This window comes from Bos grunniens, chromosome 2 (assembly GCF_055505025.1).
Source record: "Bos grunniens cultivar Pamir isolate PY7600 chromosome 2, Bosgru_T2T1.0, whole genome shotgun sequence".
In the NCBI taxonomy this organism is placed as follows: Eukaryota; Metazoa; Chordata; class Mammalia; order Artiodactyla; family Bovidae; genus Bos; species Bos grunniens.
Window position 1 is genome coordinate 14,582,178 of NC_141166.1, and position 26,154 is coordinate 14,608,331.

The 26,154-nt window shown below is 50.3% G+C and overlaps 1 protein-coding gene and 1 long non-coding RNA gene across 7 annotated transcripts in view; both read right to left on the reverse strand.

Moving 5' to 3' along the window:
- Nucleotides 1-364: 364 nt before the first annotated feature.
- LOC147377566 (uncharacterized) lies at nt 365-1,660 on the reverse strand. Its single transcript, XR_015139370.1, has 3 exons — nt 1,526-1,660; nt 1,033-1,137; nt 365-489 (listed from the first exon to the last, which is right to left on the reverse strand). It is a non-coding gene; the product is annotated as an uncharacterized LOC147377566 (long non-coding RNA).
- Nucleotides 1,661-12,311: 10,651 nt separating this feature from the next.
- NKAIN1 (sodium/potassium transporting ATPase interacting 1) overlaps nt 12,312-26,154 on the reverse strand; it is a 46,378-nt gene continuing 32,535 nt past the window's right edge. For 2 of the 6 annotated variants that reach the window (XM_086333315.1, XM_086333290.1), the window contains exons 2-7: nt 18,825-18,962; nt 16,885-16,965; nt 15,466-15,663; nt 15,062-15,122; nt 14,445-14,526; nt 12,312-14,295 (exon numbers count right to left, since the gene is read on the reverse strand). In XM_086333315.1, the coding sequence (XP_086189441.1) occupies nt 14,286-14,295; nt 14,445-14,526; nt 15,062-15,122; nt 15,466-15,663; nt 16,885-16,965; nt 18,825-18,962 (570 nt within the window). In that variant the 3' untranslated portion in view covers nt 12,312-14,285. Of the gene's footprint in view, nt 14,296-14,444; nt 14,527-15,061; nt 15,123-15,465; nt 15,680-16,884; nt 16,966-18,824; nt 18,963-26,154 lie in introns of those variants that run through there. The other 4 variants (XR_015139350.1, XM_086333300.1, XM_086333330.1 and 1 more) reach the window with 4 other exon arrangements.

Genomic DNA, 26,154 nt, shown 5'->3' on the forward strand with positions numbered 1-26,154 from the left:
GGCCCGGCGAAGGAAAGGGCCCTCTGCCTCACCGAACCTCAATTTCCTCGTTTGTAGAAGGGAATAACCACAGTATCCGCCCTGCTATTCTTTCACTCATTCATTTATTCATTCGTTCATTCTCTCACTTACTCAACAAGCACCTACTGAGCACCGACAGGACCAGGCTGGATGCAGCAGTGTGCCAGTGACATCCAGACCCCTGGCCAGTGCTTGCAGTCATGGAATGGGGACAGATGATGGTCCTCAGACCCGGAACAGCTCCTTTTCCATCTGGGAGCTCTCTTTTCACTTCCGGGCAACGGCAGTGCTTATCACAGTGGAGGCTCAGAGATACTTCCTGGGGCCTCTGGGTGCAGGCCACAGGGAGGTGAGCAGAACTTGGGATGGAGAGGAGGCAGAAATGGATGGTGGCTGATTCTCAAGGCCAAGTCCTGCGACAGTGAAATGGGTCCTCTGCCCGTGGCCATCTCAGGAGGGCGGGCTGGGCTGCAGAGGCAGATGGAGGAAGACTGGGTCTGGCTGGTTGAGGGGGCCTCTGGGAGCCCCTCTGGGGTTCGGAACTGAGATTCAGGTCCTACCAGACTGCTCCAGAGTGTGGTCTGTCAAGGAGGCCTCAGGCCACCCCAAAATAGAGTGAGTTCTTTCCCTGTGTAGTTTTTACAATTTCCAAAGCTCTTACCCTTTATGGCCTGAAAATATACATTAAGAGGGTCATTTTCCAGATGGGAATATTGAGGCTCAGACCAGCGGCTGGCTTGTCTAAAGTGATCCATTAAACTGAGACAAGAACTCACCTTCCTGGTCCCCTAGTGCTCTGTCTCACCCTGACTCCTCTCCTCTCCCTATTGACCTTCTCCCCGTGCAGTCCCATTGACCCCAGCTCCCCATCTACCTTCTCCTTGGGGCCCTGAGCACCCCCGCCATCCCCATCCATGGTGATTCAGGAGCTGCCATCTTTCAGGAAGTGGGGAGATGCGAGGGAAGAGCAGGCGTGCAGGCTGGAGTGCAATCCTACCTCCTCACACTCACCCCAGGCAGGCAGAGAGGACACCTTCTGTGCCTGGAGGCCAGGGGGCGGAACTCACGCTGCATCTCTCATTTTCAGGAGCACCTGTGATCCTCAGAGAACCCTGCCTGGTGAGGAATTTTACAAGTGAGGGATTTTTATCAAGAAATGATAAGACATGACTAAGATTTCCCAGTTAGCAGGTGCCAGAGCCAGGACACTAACCCTGGTCTGGTTCTGCATAACCCTGGTTATTCTGCAGAGCCCTTTCTGAGTCTGGTGCCAAGAGAGGGAGGGTGGTGTCTGGGCAGCAGGATGGTCAGGCATTCGCGGGGGAAGTGGGAGTCCAGGGGTCTGGAGGCAGTGTAGATATGGCACCAGCCAGTAGGTGTCGCTGTGACAGCCGTGCTCCCCAGAGTTCCACCCGGAAGGAGGCAGAGTGAAAGCACGCAAAAGCAAGATTAGGATTTTTGTGAAAACAAGCAAGAGACAGCAAGGGTAAAACAGGGGCTATACCTCTACTGGAGATGGTGGGGAGGATGAACAACATCACTCATGAGGAGTCCAGCCAGGCGTTCAACAAGCAGGCGTCGTCCCCCTTTACCACCTGTGCAATCTTAATTTCTCTGTGGCTCAGTTTCCCCATCCACCAAATGGGAATTACAGCAGCTGCCTCACAGGCTCTCTGTGAGGATTAAGGGAGTTGATGTAACCCCGGCACACGTAAGGGCTCAGTGAGGTTTAGTGTTGGCTATATTCCTCCTGTCAGTAGCATCCTCTCCTGTTGGGCCTCACAGCTTTATTTCCCACGACCCTCACAAACCCCACCAGTCACACTGAGGACCCTCCATACACACAAGAGCAGGAAGCCAAGAATGTGGACAGAAATGCATATAAGGTGTACTCACCCGGAGGGTGAGGGACTTTGGAAGTCCTTATCCTTGGCAGGTGACATACTATGTCTAGAAAACCCTAAAGATGCCACACCAAAACTACTAGAACGGAAACATGAATTCAGCAAGGTAGAAGGATACAAGATTAACATACAGATGGACTTCCCTGGTGGCATACTGGATAGGAATCTGCCTGCCAGTGCAGGCAACACAAGTTCAATCCTTGGTCCAAGAAGATTCCACATGGGTGGAGCAACTAAGCCCGTAAGCCACAACCACTGAGCCTGAATTCTAGGGCCCTTGAACTGCAACCACTGAGCCCTTGCACCCAGAACCTGTTCTCCACAACAAGAGGTCAGTGCAGTGAGACCTGAACATTGCAACGAAGAGTAGCCCCCACTTGCCACAACCAGAGAAAACCCACACACAGCAACAAAGACCCAGCACAACCAAAAAAAAAAAGATTAACATACAGAAATCTATTGCATTTCTTTACACTAATAATGAAATATCAGAAAGGGATAATAAAAACAAAATCCCTTTAAAAATCACATTAAAAAAAAAAAAGCAAACAGGAATAAACCTGACCAAGGAAGTGAAAGGTTTATATACTGAGAACTATAAGATAGTGTTAAAAGAAATTAAAGATGACTCCCGGGTAGCTCATACAGTAAAGAAACTGCCTGAAATGTGGGCAACCTGGGTTCGATCCCTGGGTTGGGAAGATCCCAGAGAAGGAAATGGCAACCCACTCCAGTATCCTTGCCTGGGAAATCCCATGGACGAAGGAGCCTGATGGGCTACAGTCCATGGGGTCACAAAGAATCGGACATGACTGAGCAACTAATGCTTTCATAGAAATGGAGAGAGATCCCATGCTCTTGGATTGGAAGAATTAATATTGCTAAAATGGCCATAGTGAACTTCCCTGGTGGTTCAGTGGTTAAGATCAGTCTGCCAATGGTGGAGACAGAGATTCCATCCTTGATCTGGGAAGATTCCGCATGCCGGGGGGCAACTAAGCCCGTGCACCACAGCTACTGAGCTGGAGCGTTAGAGTCCATGAGCCACAACCACTGAAGCCCACGTGCCTTAGACCCTGTGCTCTGCAGCAAGAGAAGCCTCTGCAATCAGAAGCCTGTGCAACACAATGAAGAGTAGCCTCTGCTTTCTCTGGCAACTAGACAAAGGCCATACACAGCAATGAAGACCTAGCACAGACAAAAGTAATTAAGATAAGATCATTAAAACATCAAATTGTTTGCTTCCTAAAAAAATAAAAATGACCATAGTACTCAAAGCAATATACAGGTTTAATGCAATCCTTATCCATGTCCTTATCTATGAAACGGTGACATTAGCAGCGAATGAGCCATTGACACAAGTGAAACCTCGAGTCCAGTGCCTGGCACGGTAGCTGCAGGACTTGGTGCTGGTGCTAGAGGCTTGGGAATCCCCGGTCTCTTATAATCACCAACCATTTGTGATTCTTAATCTGATATTTGGGAGCCTCTGTAGCAGATTGGGGTCCTTGTGACCTCGCAGTATTTCTGAAAGCCAGAGAACCATCTCGTACTGAAATGGGAAGAGGTCATCAAGCTGATAAAGGATCCAGTGCTCCAGGAGGTCATGTGGTGAGTCCTGCCCCACAGAGCTGGGACAGCTGCCTTGAGTAGTTGGGAAACAAATTATGAATCAATGCTCTCTTTTAAAAAAAAATCAGGTGAGGATGAGTATGGTAATTTCAAAAGTCTGGAGCCACTGATGTAGCTTCATTCCTCCCTTCTCCCCAGGGCCATTGTCTGGGCAGAAACACTAACGCCCTAGTTTGGAGCCTGAAGATCCCAGTCTCGGAAGCAGCCCATCATTTGATGAGACAAGGGTCAGGAGGTGTCATTTTCGTGTTATGATGGAAAGGAACTAACATTTATCTGGGACCTTCTATATGTCAAGTGCGTTACAGGTATTCTCATTATCACAATAAACCTTTCAGATACTGCGCCATTTTACACATGAGAAAAAATGAGGCTCAAGTTAAGTGATTTACCCAAGTCTCACTCATCCCTCCTTGATGACTTAACTCACTTTATTTCTTCTGTCTAGAGAGGCAGTTCCCCGCTGAGGGCAATGTCGCCCCGCAGGGATATCTGGCAATTGTCACTACTGAGGGTGGGGCTACATCCCGCGAGTGGAGCCCAAGGCCACTGCTGAACATCCTACAGTGTACGGGATAGCTTCCCAAGGCAAGGAAGCACCTGGCCCCAAGTTCAGACGGTAAAGAATCTGCCTGCAGTGCAGGAGACCCAGGTTCGATCCCTCGGTTGAGAAGAGCCTCTGGAGGAGGGCATTTGGCAACCCACTTCAGTATTCTTGCCTGGAGAATCCCATGGACAGAGGAGCCTGGCGGGCTACAGTCCATGGGGTTGCAGAGAGTCGGACACGACAGAGCAACTAACACTACTACTATTAGGTTGAAATGATGTGGAGCTGGAGAAACTCTGATCTAGAGAAATCCAGGCGCTTCCCTCTGGGTCACTCCAGGAGGCCCTCCTTGAGTCCCCGCTGGGAGAGGTTGCCCCTCCTCACCACCCCTGCAGCCACTGTCTGTCCTAATAGGTGCTGATCATGCTGCCTCGAATCAGAGCTTTCAGTAAATGGTGCTGGATTGATAATCAATAAATGCTTGTTGGCTTAACACACAAGACAAGGCACTGCCTGTCTATTAACTCCTTGCTTTAATTAGACTGGCAATTCCTAGCATTTTAGGACTGGAAAGAAATACCCCGAGGCCTCTTTGTTCTGGCCATCCTAACTGAGCACTACCATCCCTCACCTGGATTGTCTTGATAGCATCTGACCTGGTCTCCATGCTCCAGTCCTTGACCTCTTACAGTGTATTCTTCATACAGTATCCCAAGGGATTCTTCCTAGTTCTATAGTTTCCCATCTCAGATCAGAAACTAAAGCCCTTATGGTGTTGTTCAAGCCAATACAGTGTCAGACATTCACACCCTTATCTCTCTGACTTTGTCTCCTCCCACTCTCCCCTTTCCTTGCTTTGAGCCACACTAGCCTCCTTCGGCCCGGAGGAGCAACCCCCACGCCCGAGGCCAGGGGCGGTGGCCGGGAGGACCAACCCCACGTCCAAGGAGCCGTGGCTGCGCGGGCGCAGGAGGGCCTAGAGGAGCTATCCCACGTTGAAGGTCAGGAAGGGCAGCGGTGAGGAGATACTCCTCGTCCAAGGTAAGGAGCAATGGCTGTGCTTTGCTGGAGCAGCCATGAAGAGATACCCTATGCCCAAGGTAAGAGAAACCCAAGTAAGACGGTAGGTGTTGCAAGAGGGCATCAGAGGGCAAATACACTGAAACCATACTCACAGAAAACTAGTCAATCTAATCACACTAGGACCACAGCCTTGTCTAACTCAATGAAACTAAGCCATGCCCATGTGGCCACCCAAGATGGGCGGGTCATGGGGGAGAGATCTGACAGAATGTGGTCCACTGGAGAAGGGAATGGCAAACCACTTCAGTATTCTTGCCTTGAGAACCCCATGAACAGTATGAAAAGGCAAAATGATAGGATACTGAAAGAGAAACTCCCCGGGTCAGTAGGTGCCCAATATGCTACTGGAGATCAGTGGAGAAATAACTCCAGAAAGAATGAAGGGATGCTGCCAAAGCAAAAACAATACCCAGCTGTGGATGTGACTGGTGATAGAAGCAAGGTCTGATGCTGTAAAGAGCAATATTGCATAGGAACCTGGAATGTCAGGTCCATGAATCAAGGCAAATTGGAAGTGGTCAAACAAGAGATGGCAAGAGTGAATGTTGACATTCTAGGAATCAGTGAACTGAAATGGACTGGAATGGGTGAATTTAACTCAGATGACCATTATATCTACTATTGTGGGCAGGAATCCCTCAGAAGAAATGGAGTAGCCGTCATGGTCAACAGAAGAGTATGAAATGCAGTACTTGGATGCAATCTCAAAAGTGACAGAATGATCTCTGTTCATTTCCAAGGCAAACCATTCAATATCACAGTAATCCAAGTCTATGCCCCAACCAGTAACGCTGAAGAAGCTGAAGTTGAATGGTTCTATGAAGACCTACAAGACCGTTTAGAACTAACACCCAAAAAAGATGTCCTTTTCATTATAGGTGACTGGAATGCAAAAGTAGGAAGTCAAGAAACACCTGGAGTAACAGGCAAATTTGGCCTTGGAATACGGAATGAAGCAGGGCAAAGATTAATAGAGTTTTGCCAAGAAAATGCACTGGTCATAGCAAACACCCTCTTCCAACAACACAAGAGAAGACTCTATACATGGACATCACCAGATGGTCAACACTGAAATCAGATTGATTATATTCTTTGCAGCCAAAGATGGAGAAGCTCTATACAGTCAACAAAAACAAGACCAGGAGCTGACTGTGGCTCAGACCATGAACTCCTTATTGCCAATTTCAGACTGAAATTGAAGAAAGTAGGGAAAACCACTAGACCATTCAGGTATGACCTAAATCAAATCCCTTATGATTATACAGAGGAAGTGAAAAATAGATTTAAGGGCCTAGATCTGATGGATAGAGTGCCTGATGAACTATGGAATGAGGTTCGTGACATTGTACAGGAGACAGGGATCAAGACCATCCCCATGGAAGAGAAATGCAAAAAAGCAAAATGGCTGTCTGGGGAGGCCTTACAAATAGCTGTGAAAAGAAGAGAAGTGAAAAGCAGAGGAGAAAAGGAAAGATATAAACATCTGAATGCAGAGTTCCAAAGAATAGCAAGGAGAGATAAAGAAAGCCTTCTTCAGCGATCAATGCAAAGAAATAGAGGAAAACAACAGAAGATACCAAAGGAACATTTCATGCAAAGATGGGCTCGATAAAGGACAGAAATGGTATGGACCTAACAGAAGCAGTAGATATTAAGAAGAGGTGGCAAGAATACACAGAAGAACTGTACAAAAAAGATCTTCATGACCCAGATAATCACGATGGTGTGATCACTGACCTAGAGCCAGACATCTTGGAATGTGAAGTCAAGTGGGCCTTAGAAAGCATCACTACGAACAAAGCTAGTGGAGGTGATGGAATTCCAGTTGAGCTATTCCAAATCCTGAAAGATGATGCTGTGAAAGTGCTGCACTCAATATGCCAGCAAATTTGGAAAACTCAGCAGTGGCCACAGGACTGGAAAAGGTCAGTTTTCATTTCAATCCCAAAGAAAGGCAATGCCAAAGAATGCTCAAACTACCGCACAATTGCACTCATCTCACACGCTAGTAAAGTAATGCTCAAAATTCTCCAAGCCAGGCTTCAGCAATATGTGAACCACGAACTTCCTGATGTTCAAGCTGGTTTTAGAAAAGGCAGAGGAACCAGAGATCAAATTGCCAACATCTGCTGGATCATGGAAAAAGCAAGAGAGTTTCAGAAAAACATCTATTTCTGCTTTATTGACTGTGCCAAAGCCTTTGACTGTGTGGATCACAATAAACTGTGGAAAATTCTGAAAGAGATGGGAATACCAGACCACCTGACCTGCCTCTTGAGAAATCTGTATGCAGGTCAGGAAGCAACAGTTAGAACTGGACATGGAACAACAGACTGGTTCCAAATAGGAAAAGGAGTTCGTCAAGGCTGTATATTGTCACCCTGTTTATTTAACTTATATGCAAAGTACATCATGAGAAATGCAGGACTGGAAGAAACCCAAGCTGGAATCAAGATTGCTGGGAGAAATATCAGTAACCTCAGATATGCAGATGACACCACCCTTATGGCAGAAAGTGAAGGGGAACTCAAAAGCCTTTGATGAAAGTGAAAGTGGAGAGTGAAAAAGTTGGCTTAAAGCTCAACATTCAGAAAACAAAGATCATGGCATCCAGGCCCATCACTTCATGGGAAATAGATGGGGAAACAGTGTCAGACTTTATTTTTCTGGGCTCCAAAATCACTGCAGATGGTGACTGCAGCCATGAAATTAAAAGATGCTTACTCCTTGGAAGGAAAGTTATGACCAACCTAGATAACATATTCAAAAGCAGAGACATTACTTTGCCAACAAAGATTCATCTAGTCAAGGCTATGGGTTTTCCTGTGGTCATGTATGGATGTGAGAGTTGGACTGTGAAGAAGGCTGAGCACCTAAGAATTGATGCTTTTGAACTGTGGTGTTGGAGAAGACTCTTGAGAGTCCCTTGGACTGCAAGGAGATCCAACCAGTCCATTCTGAAGATCAGCCCTGGGATTTCTTTGGAAGGAATGATGCTAAAGCTGAAACTCCAGTACTTTGGCCACCTCATGCGAAGAGTTGACTCATTGGAAAAGACTCTGATGCTGGGAGGGTTTGGGGGCAAGAGGAGAAGGGGACGGCAGAGGATGAGATGGCTGGATAGCATCACTGACTTGATGGACGTGAGTCTCAGTGAACTCCGGGAGTTGGTGATGGACAGGGAGGCCTGGCGTGCTGCGATTCATGGGGTCACAAAGAGTCAGATGCAACTGAGCGACATATCTGATCTGAGCCTCCTTGCTTCCTTCTAGTATTCGGGCTTCTACTTCAGGGCCTTTGTACTTGCTATTCCCTTTGTCTTCTAACTTCTTCAGGTATTTTATCAAAACAATTTCTCAGGCACTTCCCTGACGGTCCAGTGGTTAAGACTCTGCACTCCCAATGCAAGGAGTGTGGGTTTGATCCCTGGTCACTTGGGGAACCAAGATCCCACATGCCATACAGTGCATGGCCAGGGGGAAGAAACCTTTCTGATGGACTTGATGTCCAATTTAAAACCAGAATTGATCCCTATCCTGCCTTCCCTGCCCTGCCCTCTTTTGCTCCACGACAATTATCTGACAAACCATATAATTTACTGCTCTGCCTTTGTGTGTATCCTCCCATAGATTCCCCTCAGGAGAGCAGTGATTATGTCCTGCTTTGTTCACTTCATATCCCCAGTGCCTGGTACACAGTAAATTCTTAATCAATATTTGAAGAATGAATTCAGATGCTCGGGTCTCAGTGAATTGGAATCTGGTACATGAGTGGAGCCCAGAAATCTGTATTTTAAAAACACACCCCAAGTACAGGTAGGGTGGAGAAGTCCCATCCCAGAACGTCAGCAGTAAAGAAACCCAGGAGTATTCTGCCAAGTCCAGTTCTCTCATGTCATGACGAAGTCGCCAAGGCCAGAGGTGGGGAGGAGGGGCCCCAGGTCCCAGGGTGAGGAGAGGGCAGAGGGGAATCTCAAACTTCAGTATTGGAAGGCCAACACAGGGCTCTCTCTGCACCTCGTCGGCCTGGACCTCATCAGACTGGTATCAGGGGAATCGCTGAGTCTGAGACTTGGGGCACGGTGTGGTCCCCAGCTCAGGTGGTGGTGGGCAAACTCAGACCTGTCTTTGCTCAAACTAACCTAGTGGTGAAGTTGTCAGTGTTAAAGTTCAAGAGTTGATCCTACCTTTTGACATGATTAACCCATTTTTAAAAAAATTTAAGACTGTAACAAGTATTAACAAATGAAATTTAAACTTTAGAGGTCTTAGAGTAGAGTTCTGCGGGGGATGGCAGGCATAATTTGGGTAGGCCTTCCATGACCCTGGTAGCTCAGACGGTAAAGTGTCTGCCTACAATGCAGGAGACCCAGGTTCGATCCCTGGGCCGGGAAGATCCCCTGAAGGAAAGCAACCCACTCCAGGACTCTTGCCTGGAAAATCCCATGGACTGAGCAGCCTGGTAGGCTACAGTCCATGGGGTCGCAAAGAGTCGGACACAACTGAGCGACTTCACTTCACTTCCATGACCCTGGAGGAGGGAAAGTTTCAAAAATGTTTGGAGGCCTCTTTACCTGGTTCTAGAATTTCCCAAACCTGGATCACTCTGGGCACTTGGGAAAAACATAGGTTCCTGCTACTGCCCAGATGTTGGGTTCAGTGTGGCTCAGATCAGGCTTAGGAATTTGGATTTTTAAGGCATTCTTATGCTCTGTAAACGTGAGAAGCTTGGCCTGTCAAGCGCCAGTAGCCTGTGGAGTAATGAACCTTACAAGGCAACGAGGTCTGGTGTCAGGCACTCCCTCTGTTTAGAAACAGGAAGACCCCATCCTAACTTATTCAAGCAAACACTAGTCTATCTACAAATCCCAGGAGACTCTTGTGCTTGTCAAATGCACTTTGGGGAATTCGTATTTTAGTGCTCCAAAGAATGGCTTGGGCACCTTTATGACTCAATAGTCATGGGAAGATCTATCCTAGCTGGATTATTCGAATGTGCAGAGGTTGCTGGGAAATGGCCCCAGGGCAGCAGAAGCTGCACTTGGTCTTCGTTGCTGCCCGTGGGCGTCTCTTTACCCTGGCTCTTGTTGCAGAGCACGGGCTCTAGGGTGCATGGGCTTCAGTAATCGTGGCATACAGGCTTAGTTGCCCTGCAGCACGTGGCATCTTCCCTGACCAGGGATCGAACCTGTGTCTCCTGCATTGGCAGGCGGATTCTTAACCACTGGACCACCAGGGAAGTCCCTGTGCTGGGCTTTGTGGGAAGGCCAAATTAACTAGTTTCTAGAGTGATGAACGGGGACCAAGGGATGCCTGAGTCCTGCAGTTCATGCTGATCGTGACTCTACTGCAGGGGCCATCCCAAGTTTATACACATAGAGCTCCTGGTCACACACACACCTCCAAGAACACATGTTTACACAGAGAAGAAGGAAACCCTAAACTTCTTCCAGACAAAACACTGCTTCCTGCTTCCCTCCTCTAACCCACTGTTCCAGCCCTGCCAGTTCTAGCTAGAGGACAATTCTGAGTAGCTTCTGCTGAAAGTCCTTCAATAGCTACCCCCCGACACCTACCCCCGACCCCCCACCCCCGGGTTTGACATTCTGATGCACTCTGGTTTGACATTCAGGGCTACAGGATAGGACTCCTTCCCTGTGGAAGGTAGAATAATGACCTCCCGCTCTGGGAAAGATGTTCCCATTCTAATTTCTGGAAACTGTGAATGTGATAGATGGCAAAAGGGACTTTGTAGATGGGATTAAAGACTTTGAGAGGAGGAAACTATCCTGGACACAGATCCTTCTAAGTGGAGAACCTTTCCTGGCTGTGGTTAGAGAGATGCGATGATGGGAAAAAGGATCAGAGAGCTGTGATGTCACTGGCTTTGAAGAGGGAGGCCAAGAGCTAAGAAATGCAGGGAGCCTCTAGAAGTTAGAAAAGACCAAGGAGATGTTTTCTCCCCTAGAGCCTCCAGAAGTGTAATCCTCTAGACATCTTAATTTTACCCCAGTGAGACCCATGATGGACTTCTACTGAACTTTAAGATAACAAATGTGTATTTCTTTAAGAGACTAAAGTTGTGATAATTTATGACGGCAAGAGAAATCTAATACATTCCCCACTGAACCTTCCTCCAGCTAGCTCGTCTCTGGCCATTCTTACCCTAGACACCACGGGCTTTCCTCCTTCCCTACTTTTGCTCATGTTGTTAGCTCCTATTAACAACTGCCTTTCATGCTAAACTGTCCTTAGCATTGACCACCTGCTCTCAGCATCCACCCTTCCACCTGACCACTCCACGGGCTCCCCACTAGACCATAAACTCCTTGATTTACTTCCCTCTGACTCCACAACCAGGAGTGGTCCACAGAGGTTGGCATAGTGGACCTGGCATGCTTATGTGGAACCTCTGGTTCTTGGCCCTAACTGCAAGGTCACCTGGAGATCTTGAAAATCTGTTCTACCAAATCACTGTGGAAGAATGGGAGACAGCTCCACATGTGTTATTGGGAGATTTCCAAGAGTTAGGTTGAAAAAAGTATAGTTGAAGAGTAAGTAATATATTTTACCATTTGTGTGAAAAGGGGGGAAGATTTTATATAATTTTAAAAAATTGACTATCTTTGGAAAGATATGAAAAATAGGTGAAGAGTACATAGCCCCCTGAAACTTTCTGAATTCTGCGTCATATATACGTATTACTTATTTACACACAAAAATAAATGTTTAAGATTCAAAAGACTGATTCTCATGGTATGGTCAGAAAAAGAGCCAGGATGTCCTAGTTGGGAGGCAGGAATCTGTGTCTAAAGCACTGTCTGCCAGTTTATTCCAAGTCAGGAACTGAATCATCAGAAGAGGGCAGAGCCAAGATGCCAATGATATTTGAAAGCATAATCTTAAAATGCACTTAATCAGAAAAATAGAAAGCTCTCCAAGGGATTGTGAAGCAAGACAGGGAGGATCATTTGCCCAAAGCCACACAGCCAGCCAGAGGCACAGGCCAGTGTCCCAGGAATGTTTGATCATGACAATGACATAGGTTCCCAACCTCTGCCCACCCTTCATACAAAGACTTTTCCCTTAGAAGACCCTGCTAACTCATGGGCAGGAGGACAGGAAGAGAGAAGAAAACACAGTCTTTAATGAACCCACCTGCACAGAAACCAGGGCAACACTCCCTGCCTTGCAAGTTGCCAGTGAGACGAAAATCTCGTCTCCTTGGAAAAAAAAAAACCATCTTATAAAAACAAAAGGCTTCAAAGCACCAGTGGCTAAACCTGCTGAGTAGAAAAGGGGTTCGGGGTGAGATGACAGCTGGCTGGGGGTGGGAGGAGAGGGCTGGAGGCAGGAGTTGGCCCAGGGGCAGCAGCCAGGCCGGAGGGAACCATCACACTCTTGAGCTGCACCTGTAGCTGGCCAGGGCTGATCTCAGGTCCCGTAGTGACCAGAGAAATGCCCAGGGTTGGCTCTTCAGCACAGACCTGCATACTAGATGTTGGGGTGGGATCCGAGTTCAGGATATTTTGGCCTTAGACAGGAGGGGATGGCAGATCAGCGCGTGGAGAGTGAGGAATGGTCGTCATGGAGGGGCTCAGGTGTACGACCGTCTGTACTTCCACCTGGTTCCCCTGGGCCTCCCACCCGCCTTCCTAAGCCGGAGCCACTCCTGTTTCACAAACTGGAAGCTGAGGCCCAATCTTCCTGCCCTTGGATTCACCAGCCAGCACACGGGATGCAGGGTCCTCAGAGGTGTCTGAGGAGGGAGGTGAGGAGACTGAGCCCTTACGTCGACTTGCTCTTAAGGAAGGGTGCTGGCCCTCCAGACCCATCTCCCCTAGGGCATCCCTCCCCCATTCTGCCTCTCTGGAACAACTTCTGGGGTTGTTAGAAGTTGCTTCTGGACACCGAAACGATCATGAATGCTGGTGATCTTTCAACACTGGTGGCTGGGCAGCACAGATGAGCCCTTTTCCATGCTGGAACCACTGGTCTTTCATCAGATGAAGTGGATGGTGTCCTTAGAGGTTGGCAAAGTTGCTGAGGGGGTGAGGGGTCATGGGTGCAGCAGCCTCAGGGACCTGGGAGGGACTGGGGCAATGGGGTTGTGTCCCCCCTTTGCTAGAGAAAGCGCGAAAGCTTTGCCAAGGGTGGGCAGAGGCCGAGTCTAAGAAGGCTTCCCTGTCGGTCAGGCTGAATTCAGGGCTCTGGGATCTGTCCATCCCGTGTCCAGCAAGAGAACGGGTATATTGCTTTAAGAGAGGCGTTGGCAAGTGGCGGTGGTGGTATGTGAGAGTGGTGTATGCCATATGGGTTCTAGAGTGTCCAAGTTGGAAGGGGGCTTGGAAACGGAATTCAGAAACTGGACACTGGGTTTTGGAGTCCGAAACTACAGATGATATACTGTATTCAAGGCCTGCCTCCACCAAAAGCCCAGCTGTGTGACCTCAAGCAAATCGCTTTATATCTCTGGGACTCAGTTTCCATATCTGCAAAATGGGGATTATAGCAAAGCCCCAGTATAGTCCAGAGAATTGAGAGTCAAATGAAAAGGCTAGGAAGAGCTCCATTTACTAAGGGATTATTTTAATTATTTGAGGTGAGAAGCTAAGGCCCAGAGAAGACAAGGGCTTTGCCAGATGTCACACAGAGTTGGTGATGGAGCTGAGATTAGAACCCAGGACTCCTCCTCTTCATGGTTCGGGGGAACTTTCCTCAGGGCTGGTGAATAAATGTGGCGAGATGGGGTGTGTGTGTCTCTCCTGCCCTTTCCCTCTGGACAGGGGACAGGATGCTGGGGGAAGAAGGGAGAAAGGGGAGGCTGGAGAAGGGCGGGGGAGTCTCCCGCACACGTCAAGGCTGAGATTAAAAAAACAAAAATACAAACCCCGCGATTCTCCCCGCCACACCCCGCTCCCCGCCCCGCCCCTCAAGTCCAGGCTGCTAAGGGCCAAGTCCAAGTCCACTTCAGACCCAGATCCAGCCGGCTCAGGCTGCAGTCAGTCAGGGAGCCGCCAGGGGGCGCGCCTGCCATTTTGGCCAGAGCTCGCGGCAGCGCCGGTCAGTCTAGCCGCGGGGGTGGGCGTGGGGCAAACGCTACCCAGACCTGCAAGAAACAAAAACCAATTAGGGAAGCGGACCACTGAATAGGGAGGCGGAGAGATCCGCCTGCCCTCTCCGCTCCCCCCTCCCCTTCTTTCTCCTACACTAATGCCGGGGTCCCTCCACCCGACACGGCTCCGCGCCATGACCCACGTGTACAGAGGCTGCAGTTGTAAATGCGACGTCTTCTGGGGCGCCTGGTATCCGTAGGAGTCAAAACCGCCGATGAAATCGACTGCGGAAGGGGAGATGGCACGTGGTTAGAGAGATGGTCCTGTGGATAGGCGAGGTGATGGGAGGCTGGGTCTTGAAAGGGAGGACCAGATCGGGTACAGGGCCTGAGGGGTTGAGCTTTGCTGTAACATCCCGAGGGATGGGCCAAGGCCTGAGATAGAGAGCTGGAGGGTAGATGCGGAGGGCTGTCGTTTAAGGGAGAAGGCTGTAGGGTGGGAGTGGGGGAACGAGCAGGGAGGCAAGCCCTTCCGAGGGGCTGGAGTGGGACGAACTGGGAATGGGTGGTGCTTGACTGGAGTGAGGCTGTGGACCCCTCTGAGGGGACAGGACGGGGCCTACCGGGCGGGTAGAGGGGCAGTGCCTTGGCTTGGGCACCTGGACATCTGATCCTCATCCAGAATGGGCCGGCTATGCAGATCCCCACCCAGCCTAGTCTCAGGGACCCCTTAACTGACCCAGGGCTCCCTCCCGCTTGGGCCCCTGTCCAGGGTGCTGACGACATGGGGTCCCCACTTCCCTAGGGGTTCCGGACTCACAGCTGTCCTCCTCTTCCAGGAATACTTTGCTCACGTAGCAGGCGAACACGAAGCCAAACAGCTGAGGGAGGACACAGCGCATCAGAAAGAGAGGGAGGAGTGGGAAGCTCTTTCTTCACCCCCTGCCTGGCCCTGCCCACCCTGGCTGGAGGGGCCAAATATGCTGAGAGGAAGGCAAACCCAGAACAACTTCCCAAGTTTAATGACTGTGCCTTAAACTTAATACACTTGGTTCTGTTCTCCGTTCTGGGTGTGACTTTGAACAAGTGATTATTTTACCTCTGTTTCTCCAGTTGGACCTGGGCGATATCTTACTGGCTTGTGAAGAGGAAAGAGGGTTATGTAACTGTGTGTGTGTTACTGCCAAGGGCAGGGCTGGGATGGGCAGGGGGACAGAAACTCACAGCCAAGAAGATCTGCAGGGCACTGCTAAGTGCTTCAATGTAGGGGTAGTCGAGCAGGCAGCCGGTGACTGAGATGACATGGTGGTCCTCCAGGGCCAGGCGGGAGTTCAGGACAGGTGTCACCAGGCAGCCTGGCCCGTTCTCCATCCACCAGGAGCGGTGCAGGGATGTGTTGAAGGTCATGATGAAGTCCCGGTCCTAGGGGCAGAGGGGCCTAGGATACTGAGCTGGGGGGAGGGTGAAGATCCTTCCCAGGTTCCAGGAGACCTTATATAAATGTCTACTTCACACCGGGTAATAACAGCTTCCCTTCCTGGCTTGATTTGTGAAAGGTATGGTCTGTATCTGCAAGTCTACGTTTGGCCAGTAGGTGGCGCCAGATGATCATGCCGGGCTGCTACAGCCCCACAGGAGCCTCAGAATTTCAGGGCGGGAAAGGATATTAATGGTGGCCGGTTCCCCTTTCCAGCTGTTAGTGAAATCTCCAATACAGACCTTCACAGCTCATTCAACCTCTCCACTGCTCCGTGTGTGTGACCCTGGGCAAACCTCTCCTCTCTTTAGTCCTTGGTTTCCTCTTGAAATGGAGAAGGGGCTGGCTAATCAGTTCTCACCCACGTATGCATGTGTTTCCCAATCCATTCACTCATATGGTCCATTAACAAATATTCACTGCATACCGACTGGGTGCCAAGCACTGAGATGTGCGATCTCCCTCCGCAACCACATGAAATTGGAGTTTCTATTAACTGCACTTACTAGATGAGGAAACTGATGCTCAGAGAGGGTAAGCCACCTGCCCAAGGTCACACAGCTAGGAAATGTTTGAGCTGGGATTTAAATCTAGCAACAGTACGAAGCCAAGTGCTCTCATTCATGTATTTCGCCTCCTTTCTATCTAAAACTAGGAGTTGTGCCCTCTGGATTTGTTCTTCTCCAAGTTAAATACTCCCACTTTCTTCAACAGTTCTCCATGTGACATGGTCTGTTCAGTTTTCCCAGAACAGACTCTACTACCTAGTCTCTTTCTCATCTGAAAAATATCTATCAGAACTGGACTCAAATCTTCACGGTCTAAGCCATACAAAGCATGTTGCATTTTCACTTCTTTTGCACTGAACATGTGTGAAGCCTAAGAGAAGTCTTCTGGGTCATGACATATTGATGGTTTCTTCTGAGACTGTGATCAACTGGAACCCCAATCCATCTTCACTCAGACTGCCCTTCAGCTTCATCATTTGTTTTTGAGAAGTACAGAGGCCAGAAATGAAAATGTAGGGGTGGAGGGGGAGCACAGATTACTCCAATGTGTAGAGAGTGTTCTCTTTAGGAGATGACACCCCAGACCCACACCACAGGAGCCCTCGGGGCAGGGGATGCCAGGCTTTGCCCTCTGACAATGCCAGGCCCGAGGCTTACCTGGGACAGCTGTCCAACCTCCAAATAGAAGCAGATGATAAAAGCATTCCAGCCAACCCAGAGCACCAGCCAGGCTGCATACTGGGGAAAGCAGAGGGGGGGTCAGGGCGGGGCCTGGGGGAGTGGGGAGGGGGGTGGGTCAATGGACTAAAAAGACCTCTGCAGGGGAAACTATGACAGTGCCTCACTCAGAGAGCACTTCTCAGTGTATAAATCATCTTACAATCAGGCTCCCTTACGAGAGCCCTGCAGGGAAAGCACCGTCTTTCTCTTTAAAGCTAAGCTAAGGCTCAGAGAAGAGGTTTACGTTTTCCAAGATCACACAGCTAGGAAGAGGTAGGGCTGTCATGCAAACCCAAGTCCTCTGGTAGGTAGTCCTATCCAATCTGTAGAGAACAGAGACACCAGACGGCATCCTGCGCATGGCCAAGAACTAGAGAGGAGCTCGCAGTTGCTGTTGTTTAGTTGCTAAGTCGTGTCCGACTCTTTTGTGACCCCATGGACTGTAGCCTGCCAGGCGTCTCTGTCCATGGGATTTTTCAAGAGTACTGGAGTAGGCTGCCATTTCCTCCTCCAGGGGATTTTCCCAACCCAGGGATCGAACCCATATCTCTTACAGATTCTGCATTAGCAGTTGGGTTTTTTGACCACTGAGCCACCTGGGAAGCCCAAGGAGCTGGATGATTTCCACCCAAATCCTATGCCTGTGATTCTAATGGCAGCTTCCTGGAAGACAGTGCTGTTTACAGAGGCGCCTGGGGCATTCCTAAGGACTGGAGAGGAGAGTCCTCTTAGGTGAGGGAGAGCTTCGGAAGGGCCCTGTTCACCTGACTGCTGGAACTGAGCCTGTTGGAGGTGGGGAAACTCAGCCTAGAATGAGGGTGAGTGGGCTTGGGGGTGGGAGGGGCATGAAATTACATGTCATCAGTATTGGAGGTGTCAGGCATTTATGAAGCAAACCTACCAAAGAGCCTTTTCCCTCAAGAGAGGTGTGTGAATGGGTCACTGCGGAAGAGCAGCAGACGAGGATGAGACCAGCTGAAAACAGGAGTTTGATCTTCAGGGACCAGAGCTTAGAAAGAGGACGTAGGTGGAGGGAGCCAGGGACACAATGTACTCCTAGGATTGGGCGCAGGAGGCACTGGCCTCAGAATCCCACGAGTCTCTCTAGACCACATGCTTGATGAACATCAAGGGACAAGAGCCAAGCCTTCCTGAAGCAACTTGAGAAGCCAGACCAAGTGCATCCCTCACACGGACCTACTGGGGCAGCGTGGGGATGCGGCAGGAGCCTTCGCTCTGGCAGCGATGCTCTAACCCCGCCACTTATTAGCTGTGTGACTCAAGGAGTCCTCGTCACCTTTCTGAGCCTCATTTCCTCATCCGGAAAATGGAGACAGAAAGATACACCTCGCAGGGCTGTCGTAAAGTTAAGTAAAGCTAGTGAAACTCTTGGCATGTGCCTGGCACATGGGAAAGTGAAGTATGAAAGTGAAAGTCACTCAGTTGTGGCTGATTCTTTGCGACCCCATGGACTGTCCACGGAATTCTCTAGGACAGAATACTGGAGTGGGTAGCCTATCCCTTCTCCAGGGGATCTTCCCAACCCAGAAATCAAACCGGGGTCTCCTGCATTGCAGGCAGATTCTTTACCAACTGAGCTACTAGGGAGCTCTGGCACATGGGAAGCACTCACTCAATGATGCATCTGGTTAATAGTTGGACTTTTCCATAGAAAATTCTTTAGGAAAGTACTAATCTTGTCTCCACTGAGCAAAGAAGCACTGGGATTTGGATATCACCAGCCAGGCTGGAGCCAAGACTCAGGCAGGGGTCTAGGTGCCCAGGGTTGGGGGGCAGCTCTGGCTGGAGAATGAGGTGGGAATGGATGGGGATGAGAAAGAGGGAGTTGGTTTGGGGAGGGGCCGAGTGAGCCATACCAGAATGAGGTACCGGGAGCGGTACTGCACGGTGCCAAAGATGCCCAGGATAACTGCCATGATGTGCAGGAAGTTGGCTAGGATCGGAGCCCACTGGTAGCCCAGGAAGTCAAAGATCTGCCGCTCCAGCGCAGCCACCTGTGGGAAAGAGCAGGCTGAGGCCACGTCACTCCCTAAAGGAGGAAGACGGGGACTCCTCCTCAACCTTGTGGAGCAGGGGACACCAGTTACCAGGGTGATGAGGCACCATGACCTGACTGTACACACGTCTCAAGGTCACCCCAGCCTGGAGTACCCAAGGGGATACTGGGAGGTGAGGACAAATTGGTGAGGATGAGAGAGGGATGGAGCCCTGGTGATCACTTTGGGGTGGGCTAATGGGAGACAGGAGCCAGGGTTCAGAACACCTTCCTCCCTGCCAAGAAGCCTCCCCGCCTGGCACCTGCAGCTTCCCAGGGGGGTGGGTCTCAGTGGAGTCAGGATTCAGACTGGCTCCCCTAGCACTGGTCTAGGGATGAGCCATGGCCCTGGAGGACCCAGGGAAGCTGGTAGGACTGAGTTTCCTCTTTTAAGGACCCCTCTCTGGAGGTTGTCCTGGCCCAGGGGATCCATGGGCTGCAGAGAAAGGGATTTGCTTTCCTTTTTCTCCTCCTGCTTCCACACTAACTTTGTGCTCCTTGGCAGTGCCTTCCCATACTAATGCTTGTGTTCGGTCACATGACTTGCTTCATTCAGTGAGATGTGAGCCAAGAGGAAGCAGGTGAAAAAGCTTGAAAAACGCTGGTGCATTGGAGCTTGCCCACTTTTTACACTGATAACACAGAAAACAACTTTTGAAAGAGCTCAAGCTCACTTTCAGGAGGATAAAATGGCACGGGGAAAAGAACCAAGGCACCCCAGCCAACAGCCACATCAACACACACGAGTGAGGCCATCCTAGATCACTCAGACGCTAGCCAACCCACCAACAGACCAAAGACACGTCCCTGGACCAAAGAACCTCCAGCTGACCCACAAAATCGTGAGCTAAATCAAGCGGTTGTTCTATTTTTTGTTTTTATTACTGTTTTTAAATTTTCAGCCACATCGTGCAGCTTGTGTGATCTTAGTTCCCCGAATCAGGGGTTGAACCTGGGCCCATGGCAGTCAAAGCCCTGAGTCCTAACCACTGGACCGCCAGGGAACTCCCGAAAATGATTGTTTTTGCACCACTACATTTTGGAGGGATTTGTTATGCAGCAGGAGGTAACTGATATAGGACTCGATCAACAGTCCCTTTCCAATAGCCCCTGATTCAACCTTTCAGCTGATACACTTAGAAACAGGTCCCAAGGATACCAATGCTTACTGACCATCCCATATCCCTTCTTCTGTTGACAGAACCTATCTCTTTATTTTGGAAACTGCCTCCCAGACCCTCAGTCCATGCGTACTGATTTCTGCGGTGGGCTCAGGACCCAAGTCTAAGTAAATAAGCAGCACACAGTGATCTGCTCATGGATGGGCACTCTCTCTGTGCTCTGCCCCTGAGAGTTGCCTGGATATTTGCTGGGGGATCAGGACAGAGATGCTGCCTGTCCGCCAAGATACCTGGATGGGTATAGTGTCAGCTGAGAGCTCCTGGGGACTGTCTTTGCCACCATGCAGGGGACAGCCTGCTTGCGGAGGAAGCCAGAGCTAAGGGACAGAGAGTGAGGAAAGAAGAGTGAACACGCAAGGGGAGCGTCTGGGAGACCTTGTTTTGGGTCTGAGGATCCAGCCATGACTAAACGAATTCTCCCTCCTTGTACTGATTTCTGTCACTTATACCCAAGAGTCCTGCCTACATAGAAGGAGAGAGAAGAGAGTCTGTCTAGGTAGGGAGAGATGATCCTAATAAAATAAGGTCCCAGAAGGCTTTTTCCTGGCTAGGAGGCAGGAGGGGGTGGAGGTGATGGTACCACACAGATGGTAAAGCTTGGGCAGAGGCCCAACCCTGGCATCCAATGACCTGGCACCGGCCTGCCTCTTGCTGGTGACTCCCCTCCCAGGGCTCTGCAGGTTGCAAAGAGCTTTCCAAGTTCATCTCTCATTGGATACTTCTTGGCAGAAAGGCACCGCTGAGATCATTAGCTCAGAGGAAAGCAACGATGAGGCCCAGAGAGAGGAAGTGACTTGCCCAAGGTCACACAGCAGGTTGGTGGCAGAGCCAGGCAGACACCCTGCCTTTCTCTGCCTTCTGTCCCATTTTGGCACCAACATGCCACCTTTCCCGGTTGGCACTGGCTTGGGAGTTTAGACATGTGGTTTCTGGTTGAGGTTCTAACACTGACTCCTGGCTTACATGGGCAAGCCACCTTCTCTGTGGGTCTTGGGCTCCTCTTTCATACACAGAGGCTGCCAGACTAAATAATCTAAGGGCTCTTCTGGTCTTTAATCCAATGGCCTGAACCCAAAGCTCCTGCCCCAAGTCTGTTCTCCTTTCTACCTTGACTCTGTGAGGCCCTGGGGAGCCCTGGTGGTTTGAGGTCCGGGTGGGTGCTCTAGACTCAGCTGGCATGGGATCCTGGAAATGAGGTTGTGACAGAGTTGCCCAGGCTCACAGTGTAGCTGGGGAGACACCCTGCCTGGACACAACTGCCTAAACCTGGCATCACCCGCACCCCCACCCTGGCCCTTGCTCAAAGCCCTTGTGTTCTCAGGGCCCTCACTGATGGAGTGAGCGGCAGTCAACTCAGGTTCAGACTGCAGATTGCTGTGTGACTCAGGACAAGTTAATTCCCCTCTCTGAGACTATTTCTTTAATTATAAATGGGGAAGACAGGAATTCCCCCAGGAAGCTGTGAGGATATGGAGACATCACATAAACTATTAGACTTAATAGAAGGTAGTTAATTAATAGAAGACCTAACAGCCAAAGCTTCTTAGTTGGGCTTTGAAGGCTGCTAGGATTTGGCTCAATTCTTTATTCTGGGTCAGTTTCTGTCCCTAAGCAGCTGAAATAACAGTTGAGGTTTCACTATCATTTCCCTTTTCCTATACCCAAGTCCTCCTCATTTTTCAAAATATAGTACAATTTTCTCCTTCCCTAGCAAGACTTCCTGCCTGGCCCAGAGGGACCTCTCTTTCCACTGAATATGGAACACTAGCTGTTCTTGTCACTCTGAGCCATCCTTGCAGCCTCCCATCCAACACTCACCCACTCATTCATCAAAACCCCATCCACATCCCTTTATTCATCCCTCCGACATCTGACATGCCCTCATCCATCCAGGGTCCATCATTTATTTATTCACAGAATGTTTAGTCTGTGTCAGGCCTCGTGCTGACGCTGGGATGCTGAAGTGAATATGTTGCAGTCCCTGCCCTTTGGGAACTCAGAGCCTAGGTGGGGAGATGGATGGAAAACTGGACAGTTACAAACCATTGTGATAAGCGTGATAACCCAGGCCTGAACGATGCTGCCTCTTCTGCCAAAGGTGAGTGCAGAGATCAACTTAAATAAATAAATATTTTAACTGAGATTCCATATAATCCCAATTCTAAAGCTGTTGTTACTCCAGAACTCCTGCTTCCCCAGCACTGATATGCGGCTAATTAACAAGTAAAGATAAGAACAAAAAACAGGAGGAGTATCTCCCCTATCTGGTTCCACCAGCTTAGAAACACTAGTCTGAAGACTGCAGTGGGTGTAAATCATAACTGGCCTTGGAGTGTCCTTTTTCCTTTGATGAAAGGACTTGTGTGGAGACAACAGCAACCTATCCCTTTGCAAAAAGTTCAAGTACACATGCAGTGAGAGGGAAAAAATGACTCTGGGGAAATTTTGACCTGGTCAGCCTACAGGCCAGAGCAAGCTGGCTTCTTGGGTCTCTCTCCTCCGTGAGCTGGCACGAGGCTTCTGTGGGCAAGTGCTGCAGCCTCCTGCCAGATTTCCTGGCAGAGGGAGGCTGCCGACCACCTCTGTGGAGTGCTTTTTCTAAAGCACAAAATCTGCTTGAGTCACTCTGTCGTCCATGCAGCCCAGAGAGCCTGGGGTAATCTCTATGGCCTCTGGGCCAGCCAACTCTCAGGTCACTCAGGACCCCAGACAAGCAGGATGAGTGGTAACTAGTCCCAGCAGGACAGAAGAAATCCAGACCCCTCAGCCCCACAGCCCTCTCTGGATCTGTCAGCGCCCACAGAGTAAGTCCCACTTTCCTGCCGGTCGGTCAGTCCTCTCTGCCCTTGATCTGAATGCCCCTCTGTGCCGCTTCCTGACCCAGACCCCCCCAGCCCCCTTTCACGAGCCCTTCCACACCAGCGAGTGTCTCTCTGGCCTCAGTGCCTTTTCTAAGGGGTCCCCCACCTGCTACACCTTCACCCAAGGACCCTGCCTCTCTGGAGTCTTTTCAGTGACTCTATTTCTCTTCTCTCATCTCCTTCCTCGGGCCCAAAGGTGGGAGGCCTGTGGCTGTCCCACCCTCATCCATGGCTGGCTTCATCATCCACTCCAGGTCAGGTCCGTTCCTTGAAGATGATTCCTCGATCCCTGCGTCACCCTGGTTGACTCTAACATCGGGTGGGGGCACCCCCTGCAGTACCCCAATCTCTCAGCCTCTTAAGTCCTCTCCCACGACCCAGGCTTCCATTCTTCCTTGTCCACGGCCACCTCTTGGGCTGGGTCACCACCTGTAACTGCCACGCTTTCCAAAGTCAGCGATTCCTGAGCCCCTCTCGGACCACCCCAGCTTCTTTCCAATAGCCTTCATGATGACGAGCCCAGCCCAGGGTGCCAGCTCCCCAGCCCTCTCCTCGCTTCCATTCCCCACTTCACATCCCAAGTCAGCCTGCTGGGATCACGGGACCCCTCACTTCACCATCAGCTTCGCCTGCAACCCAGACTCTCATACTCCTCTGCCTTTTCATCACGAATGTCAGGGAAAGCCCACTCCTGGATAAACCCAATTAATAGTTTTCTTAGTTCTTGAAAAGCAGCCAAGCATTGCTGCAGAGTCACTCCCCGGGGCAGACTGGGGCCCCTGGAGATCTGGAATGATCAAATCCAAGAGGCTCCCCAGGAAATCACTCTCCCTGATGATATTCAGGTCTTCTCGCCGTCCTCCACCTGCTGGGTGTCCTTCACCCTGCTCTGGGTGAAGACCTGGTCTCCTTCACCCCCATCTCCTACACTTGAGGCTCCATCCCTCCTCCCACCCAAGGCCAATGCCTCCTCCTGCACTCCGAACTGTGTTCTCTACCTTCTCAGGAGCCCATGTCATCCACAGTCTCTTCTCTTGTAAACTCAACTTCTTCCCCTGCCTGGGATCCTTCCCTCTGGCTCCTAAACATGCTCAAGACTCTTCTATTAAAAAAAACAACAACCCCTTTTCCTCTCCAGTTAATGCCTTATGTATCCCAAGGTTCTCACATCCAAAGTTGATTAAAGGTCTTCACATCCTTCCTGCCACTCACTCCCCCACCCACCTGCTATAACAACTTGGTCCAGGAAATTAGGAGCAGAGCTGGGTTAGAACCCTGGTGCCACTGGTTTTTCTACAACTCTGGGCAAGTCACTGAATCTCCCTGTACCTCAGTTTCCTCACCAACAAAATGGGTATGTTTCACAGTACCTCCCTCATCTCATCTTGAGGAGAGTCAGCACCATGTAAAATTATATTCTGTTGCAGAACTCCTGGCTCCTCCCACCCTTCACCACTTAATTATTTTTCCGTGGTACTTTTCACTGACTAACATACTACTTACTCATTATTAACCGTCTCCTGCATTAGACAGCAAATTCCAGGAGAGTGGGGATGTTCACTGCTGCATTTCCAGCGGCGAGAGCCATGCCTGGCACACACATCCTCCACTTCTCAGGCCTGACTGCGGTGCAGCCCATCCTCTCTTCATACTCCATGTGTCCCAGCAAGTGCGTGCCCCGACCTCCTGCCAGCTTCAGTCTTTTAAGCCTCCAGCCCCTTTATAACCAAGTACCCACTGGATGGTTCATCATGAACTTAATACGCCCAAACCTGGTCCATTGCCTGAGATGTGGGCCCCATGAGGTGTCCAGCTGCATGAGCTAGGAAGTTAAGCTTTAGGTCCTAGTCTCTTGCTCACCTGCATGCCTAGCCTGTCATCAAGTCCTGGCTCTCTGATCTTCTGAATCTCTCACATCTGGCCATATTCCTCCCTCTACCCTCTCACCTGGCTGATTGCAATACCAGCCCCCAGGCCACTTCAAGCCTAACCCACACCTCTTTCCAGAGTGAAGCCTCCACCAGGCTCCCCTGCTGCCCCTCCCCCGGCCTTGAGCTCCCCACCCCCATCCCTGATTATTTATTTATTGGGTAGCTGCCAGCTGAGGGGGATGCAGTTGCCATGGGAACCTTCAGCCCCGAGTCAGGGCTGCCTCTGTTCTCAGTAGGATGCTCTTGTCTGTCTAGACGCCAACCCCAGGAGCCCAACACCAGGTGGGGGGCTGGGGGTTGAGGGGTGAAGAATGAATAATGCAGATGGGCCCACCCCAGCCCCAGGAAACTAGCTGGGGGAGAGGGCTAAGCCTGGGGCCACAGAACCCCATCAGAAGCCTCATGTGCCCAAGCCCTTGCCAGCCAGTTCTGTAAGTCAATCACTTTTTGCCCCAAATTCTAGCCATGTCACCAGGGGACTTAGATACAGAAGTCAGATTGTCTGGGGAAACAATGAGGAAGGGGACCCTGAAGTTTCTGGAGAATAGTTTGGTTCAACCTGGTCTCCTTTACTGACTTCACATTATTAATTTTTTTCCTTTACTGGCTTTAGTTCACAGAGATGCTGAGGCGGGAGGAGCTCACCACTGGGGGCTCTAGGCAGATCAGAGCTCCACTCCCAGATCAGTCCCTGACTCACTGTGTGGCCTTGGGCAAGTTACTCCCCCTTTCTGAGCCAGCCTGTTTGCCTACTGGGAAAATGCCCTGAGGATTCTGGACAGTGCATGTGAAGCTCTAGAGCGGGTACCTGGCACACAGTTGGTGCTTAGGACATGGCAGCAGCCTCAGATGCATCCCCAAACTCAAGCCCCCCTTTTCCCAATGGATTTCTGAGGCAGCTGACAAAATTAAAGTCGACTCAGCTCCTCATCCGTGAAATGAGGTAGTGGGGCTGAAGCCACAGATGGCAGAGCTGGAAGGACCCCTGGAGACCCGCTGGTCCAAGCCCTCATTAGAGAGGGGAGCAAACTGACAGCAGAGAAGGGCAGTGACTTGTCTAAGGGGAGGGTCTTCTCTCTTTCTCTGAGCTCTGTCTCAGAGCTCAGGGATGGACCCCCTCTCTAGGGTCCCTCTGGCATCCATAGCCATTTGAGCATGAGTCAAAATAAACACCCAGC